General features: G+C 41.0%; 1 protein-coding gene across 2 annotated transcripts; it reads right to left on the reverse strand.

The window, feature by feature from the left end:
* Window positions 1–507: 507 nt before the first annotated feature.
* Window positions 508–6,265, reverse strand: LOC121609968 (B-cell receptor CD22-like). 2 transcript variants are annotated; one of them, XM_041941807.1, is made up of 11 exons: window positions 6,182–6,265; window positions 6,020–6,072; window positions 5,523–5,861; window positions 5,206–5,430; window positions 4,646–4,924; window positions 4,035–4,319; window positions 3,764–3,842; window positions 3,083–3,128; window positions 2,618–2,779; window positions 2,421–2,530; window positions 508–2,010 (listed from the first exon to the last, which is right to left on the reverse strand). In XM_041941807.1, exons 2-11 carry the CDS (start codon window positions 6,057–6,059, stop codon window positions 1,950–1,952), a joined length of 1,626 nt encoding a protein of 541 aa, XP_041797741.1. In that variant the 5' UTR covers window positions 6,060–6,072; window positions 6,182–6,265; the 3' UTR covers window positions 508–1,949. The 2 variants fall into 2 exon arrangements, with proteins under 2 accessions (XP_041797741.1, XP_041797740.1); XM_041941806.1 differs by having other exon boundaries at window positions 2,618–2,782.
* Between the last annotated feature and the right edge of the window lie 960 nt (window positions 6,266–7,225).

Genomic DNA, 7,225 nt, shown 5'->3' on the forward strand with positions numbered 1-7,225 from the left:
TGTTCTTATGAAGTTAAATATTGAAAAAAGGGCATAATACTAGTATCACAAACTGGATTTAAGAAGCAAGTTTTGTAAAATATAATGAGATTATTTTTCTGTGATGAATTATTTTTCTGCTCTTGGATTTTTTAGCTGCCATCACCAGAATCACTATCACTGTAACTTATGAGCTAAATAAGGTGAAGTTAAATTTAAAGGCTCAGGTTCATCTTACGCATTGCAGATGTACTTGCAAGGATTCAAACAATAAGTGCCGGAGTGCAGCCAGTGTGCACAGCGAGCCATAATGAGTGCAGACTGCAGACTCAGAAAAAATCTTGTGCAAACTCAACTCTTAAAGTACTCCTACATCAACAACTAAGACACACACACACACACACACGCACGCACACAGGCATACACACAGGCATACACACAGGCATACACACACAGACAGTTAGAGATGGGAAATGTCAGTAATTCATGAGTAATACTTATTGATAAATAAAACATTCCCAGCACACATCAAACTTTTATTGTTAATCTCTTACTTGTGTGATACATGTCTGCACTTTTTATATGCAGTAGCCTGAGGTTTGTATGAACAATAATTATTCATGCAAGTTCTGTCTGATGAAGATGATGCTTATATTGAAATCAGTATTTTGTTGTTGTCTTGTAAATATTAGTCACTGTCTTGTTTATGTAGATGTTTATTTTAGACGTGTTACAGATGTCTTCATGATCCACAGATCTTAAAACCAAGAGTGCAATAACAACCTAAATCATCTTCATCGTCTTTTTTCTGCAACACATATTGATTCCAAATGTCTCATCACATTAACTGGCATGAGTGTTTGGTATTACATAGTAAAAATCTCCCTCTCCTCCTGCAATCATATTTGCCAGAAATGATAAATGGCCACAAAAAGATTTCAGCGATAGATTTTGGATTGTATTTCTTTTGCATGGCAACTACACATTAAAGGAGGCTGATTTTTATTATGTTCACTTGCAAATAATAGATATTTTTTAAGGACAAACAGAGGACATCCTAGATGGAAATTCTCACGATTTTGCTCAGTTATCAAAAGGAATTATTTCGACTGACTCTGGTCTTCAGGCAAACGGCCGTCATGACAAATGATAAGCGAATACAAAATGTATACATGTAGAATACAACCTTCAAGATACATTATCGGTAACATGATATAGAATTCTATCACTGTAGATATCACTGTATCCTGCACCTGGTCAAAGTAAAGGATGGAATGTGATCTCAGCTAACTTTGTGCAAGAACACCTCTGAATGCTTTCTGGCACTGATTTTTAGCTCTTGACTAAACAAAATGTAATGTGCATTCATGAATTCCTCTACTGCTCAGCACCAGTTGCCCTCTGAAACAAAATGAATGTATGGACATTTATAGCAGTTATGTGTGCAAGAGAAATAAATACTGTAAAATATAAATTGTTGCATTGAGTCTTGCATTGAAATAAATGCCCACAGTCATTGTGTAACAATATCCCATTTCTTTTTCTAAATCTTAACTGTACAAACTGCAGTCAATCAAAAATCATCCGAAACACAACAGAAAATAAATACAGAAAATCTGGTGTTTCAAGAATCTTTTCCCAACCATCACTATAGTATATCAAAAATATTCAGGGTAAAATAAAATACCTACATTGGTATTTAGTAACTATTTCTGTACCAAACTATAAAGATAAAAAAGCCTTGTAAAAACTGTAGCTTACATAAATAGAATAAATACAAAGAATAACAAAATATATATTTTGAACACTTGTGAAAGCAAAGTTCTTGCTCTGAGATCTCAGTTTCACACTCCTGAGAGGCTGAGCTTTAAACTCTCTGAACAGGAGGACGCCACATGACCTTCAGCATACTGCAGGTCTCTTGGTGATGATGAAAGTGCTCTCAAAGGAGGGAAGGGTTGTAGTCACACTCAGCTGGATTTAGCCACTGTAGTGTAAATCACAGAGTCATCATTCACTCCTGTTTTGGACCTGAGGAGGAAATAATGTTACTTGTAAATTGGATTCAAATTGTAGCCAAAGCAGTGTCAGGGTCGCGTTTGGAAAAAGGTCAATTATTACACATTCGAGCACTAATTGCAAATGATTTGACTGAGAGAAAGGTCTTCAGTGGTTTAGGTTATGGGAGGATGGAATTTGCACTCTTGACCCCACGCATTGTAAAATCCTGTCTACAGCCTTAGTTATCAACAATGGGAATTTTTCATGTTTCTCAGTGAAGGTCAAAGGTCACAAAGTGTTCTTTTTTTTACATCACTATCATGCATTTTTTTTATTATGATTATTGATTATATGAACCTGACCGTCAGTGAGTAATGAAGTATGACGTGCAGTGATGCTGTAGCACTGTGATCAGGTCAGCGTCTGGACAGTGAACCTACCAGGAGTCCTGTCTGGCTCTGCTGTTGTTTATGCTGTGTGGAAGTCTGGGGTTTCTGGGTTTGATGGACACTGTTGAGTAGGTTACCTCGTCTTCATTAGACGCAGGGGCCTGAGGGGAGAGTTTGATCAAAATCTGCAGACATTTGATTGAGTGGAGGTGATAAATTTAACATTAGTTTGTGTGAACCATATTTACGTCATGTTCATGGTGTGAGATCCTCTGTGAAAGAGGAGTGGTGTCAGTAGCAGGTGGAGGACAGGATGGTAGCGTGTGGATGTTGACATAAACATTGTCGGACTGCTCTTCAGTGGCCGAAGAGCTCGAGCCTCTCCCACTGAGCCCGAAGTCCGACACAGTCTGCTGGAGGCGACGCAGCACAAGTCAGATTAGGCTTTCTTTCTATTTAGTTATTTAACAGTAGGTTCATGTGTTTTTGTTATGAGTTTTGGCTCCACCTAAGTGGAGCTGCTGTTTCTGTATTGCAAAATAATGCAAAGTTCCTGTTAGAAAGAAACATTCATAAGAGGAAACCACCACAGGAAAATATAAGATATTTTACTTCTTTAAATAATTATTTGGACTTTTTATGGGAATCTTTCATCATTGACACTCAATTACTAGAGTTTAATCAGATTCGTGAGTTATTTCATTTTCACTTACATTAGATGTAGTCACTTGTTTCTCTGCATGCGTCCTATGTTTTCTCCTATGAAAGACAGCAACAAAACTAAAATTAACCAATAAAGAAATAAACCTGAAAAAACATGTTGCTCAATCTTTGAATTCACATTTTCGAGAAGTTGTTCTGTAATAATGGAAAACACTTCTGGCTTGACACTTCTGTAAACTGCTGCTGAGTACACACACATTTGCATACTGACCATCACTTTTTCCACAATGTTAGAAGTGAGCTGTACAAAATGATTTGAGGAAGGAAACGTTTCTTTATCCCTCAAAGCTCAGGAAATAGCACAGAATATATGAAACTCTTATATCCATAATATTGGTCTAGATGCTAATGACACTAACTTCAAAACCTACATATCATTCTATATGTTAAAACAAAAGACAGAGCTACAATTTTGAAAAGTACATATTCAATATATGCGTAGAGATACCTCAGCCAGTAGCATGTATAAAAGCTGAGTAAGTGGTTAAAAATGGCCACAGGGTGAAAATAAGAGATGACACACATGCACGCCATGACAGCACGGGGTGAAACACGTCAAAAAAGAAGCAAATGCAATTCAGAGACGGACATGTCAGTCAGTGGTAACAGTGGAAATGACATTATGATTCATTCAGTCAAACTCTCTCTCTCTCCATTGTTCATTGACACACCAGAGCAACAGAAGGGCGAACACAAGCGTCACCAGTAGAGCGACACTGATCCCAGCTATGACAGCGAGGGGCTGGCCTCCTGAGGACAGACACATGCTACAGTTAGACCGCTATTGGTAGATTGGAAAGTTAACTACCTGTGCTGCTTTAAATACAAAATAATGTGTTTTTCTAGATAAACAAATTAGAAGATTAATATAATGATAAATTCAGGAAGTTTTAGCAGTCCATCACTTTAAATGATTTTTCTCGACAGTAAAGTGACACAAACCATGCTCCTCTTCCGTCGTGGCCAGCAGCACCTCAGTTGAGTTGTTTTCCCCCAGTGCGTTCCTGGCCCGGCAGAGGTAGAGTCCAGTGTGGGATGCGTCCACAGAGGGAATGGACAGCACCTGCCCTGAGCCCACCTGGAGCGTGGAGTTGGGAGAAGCTGTCCTCTTGTACCAGGTGTAGTTGTCTGCTGCAGGGTTGGAATCACTGCTGCAGCTCAAAGTCACGCTGCTGCCCTCTAAGACACGCAGTGGATTCATTGAGATGGAAATGTTGACTGGATGGTCTGAAAAATGTAGAAACGCTGCACATGTTAACAGTTTGATGTGACATATTTCGTGAAATGTGTGTCTTCTAAAGTGATCACCATTATGTCAGTCGTTCAATGTTGCCAGGATGAACATTTTATCAGCACTTATAGCAATAATCAAACAGAAGAAGTCATCATATCAGCTAGTTTCCTACTATGAGTTGACCCTTTACTGACTTTTTGACAGCTCTTGAACGCAGCGTGAAAACCTGCCTACTTGTGTGTCTAAATAGTGTGTTTGTGTCCAGAAAACACAGACATTTGAAAGCAAACTTGTCAGTGTGACGAGTCAACATGCTTACACCGGACATCGAGGTGAACCTCAGTGGAGTTAATGAAGTCGATGCCCCTCCAGCTGATGTTATTCCAGGCCTGACAGGAGTACAGTCCACCCTGGCTGTGCTGGATGTCAGCGATGGTGTGATTTTGTCCTAAACCGATAAAGTGGCCGTCTTTATACAGCCTGTATCCGCTTTGTGCCACAGGTGGTCTGGCATCACTGCTGCAGGTGAGGGTCACCGAGTCTCCTTTGACGACGTCTCCTGATGGGGTCACTGACAACGTGACGTTCTCGGGAGCATCTGATTGAGAGGAGAGTTGGATAGAAAGAAGACCAGATCAGAGCAGCTGTGTATGAGAATTTTTTTTTTTTTTTTTTTTGTCATATTTTTTGTCGAAATATTTTAAGGATTTCATCCTAGACACTCTTTAATTTCGCTTATCACTTCCATGTTTATTGAAATGGAAACAAAAAGGAAATGTCGATGAAACAGAGGAGACAGATTAAAGGCTGACTGAGACACTGGAAAACTGAGCTAAGCTGAGCTTTGAAGAGTTTTGAAAGTGTTGCTCCTGCACTTACATTGAACATTCAGAGCCACAGCGGCAGATCTGATCGTCTCTTGACCCAGGACGGCACAGTAATACCTCCCAGCATCCTCTTTCCTGGCCTGGAAGACCGGATTTAGCACACGCTGTCCATCTCTGAACCAGACTACGTCTACAGGTGTAAGACAGCCTGACACACAGGTCAGACTGACATTCCCTCCCTCTGTCACAGTGCTCGGCTGGCCAACAGCAGTCAGCTCTGATCCAAAAACAGAAGAAGAAGCTGGTTAATTTTACTAAACCATATTTGGTTAATGACAAATTCACATCTTTGCAATACTTTGTTGTCACCTCTCACGGACAAATGAGCGTATGATTTGCTCGTCCATCTGTTCAATGTTGTCACAAACTTAAAGAAGTAAAATCCGTCATCGCTGTGCTGTACGTCGTTGACCTGCAGGCTACAGTCCCTCCAGTAGTTGCCCACGTATCTAAAGTGGTTTGGGGGTGACGGGAGGTTGGACAGGGGGACCAGACTCCACCTGTCAGATTCACGCTGGGCTTTAGACCAGCTAACTGAGGTGACAAAATGACCAACAGGATAGTCGTACGTGCACTTTATAACTACTGACGTCCCTTTCAAAGCACACTGACTTTTGAAGGTCACCCCCCAGTCTGCACTCCTCACACCTGTGGAAAAAAATGAAAATATCAGTCATTTAAATTCAGTCGCAGCTCTTTCCCCCACAGTAACATCCAAAAAACACTCAAATTGGACTGTGAAATGATCTTAATTGTATTTAAAAGTTCTAAGCAGAAGCTGCACAATCATTTGAGTGTTTTCTTACCGGGAATTATTACCAGAATTATCAGAATCAAGCTTCCCATGATTCAGATCCACCTGCAACATCATGACACAGGGCGTAGATTAATACACAGTGTGTGCAGAGCAGAGCAAAAAAAAAAAAAAAAAGAAACGCACACAGTGGATCAAAGGTAGTTGTACTCACCCGACTAAAGCAAACTGATGCACTTTGTACATTGCAGGAGATTTTGTGTAGTGAAAAGCAGAAGTGGGCTTCCCTGCTTCCTCTCATATCATCACACATTCATGCCACCCAACCACACCCACCCCACAACCCCCCATCCCCCGAAACACACACACACACACACACACACACACACACACACACACACACACACACACACACACACAGGTATGTGAAGTGAGCTTTCCTAGTCCAAAGTAACACCTGCACAAGCTGAGGGTGGAGCTGTCCAGCCATGTGTGTCCAAATGTCCCCGAGTGTCTGTTGGAAATGTTGAAACTTAGCATGAAACATTGTGTACTGGTGTGTCACCGTCAGATACAGTGATGGTGCAATAAAACACAATGCGACCATCACAATACTCAATGCAATGCCTCAACATGGCCCCTGTGGTGATTTAGATATTTATTCTGACAGAGGGTCTCTTGTTTAAAAGCTGGTTTTTAATCTGGCCTGGAACACAGCAGAACACTGGAGCTTTCTCAAAGTGGCAAACATGAAAAAAAGCTGTTCTCAGCGTGATCTGTCCTTGTCCACAGGGTGGCGTTACTGCACCATCTAACTGATGCAGGTAATGCAACTCAGGGGTAGGTTAAAATGAAAAACTGGTGACTAAATACAGATGGGGCTGAAACCCCCAAACCTCTAACTGTAGCTACCATCGGTGATGTCTATGCTGCGTGTATGACTACATCAGCAGCGGTGGCCTGCTTTTGGTGAGAGTGGATAAATTGTCACCCCTGAGCCTCCGCTTTCTTCTCCTCTCTGCTCCATTCATGTCCTCACCACAACCTCATACTGTATGAGGTGGCTGCTGATGAGAGAGAGAGGGATGGAGAAATAATAAGTGTGGGTCCCTATTGACGTCTTATCACAACTTTAAGCACATTACCCCACCAAATATTTCCACCGCAGCTTCACATCAATGGAGGGAATGTCACAATAAGTGCATGATAGGGACATGTTTATTGCACCAACCATTTCCTCTGTACCACATGGGTTAGA

Source organism: Chelmon rostratus, chromosome 8 (genome assembly GCF_017976325.1).
Source record: "Chelmon rostratus isolate fCheRos1 chromosome 8, fCheRos1.pri, whole genome shotgun sequence".
Classification (NCBI taxonomy): domain Eukaryota; kingdom Metazoa; phylum Chordata; class Actinopteri; order Chaetodontiformes; family Chaetodontidae; genus Chelmon; species Chelmon rostratus.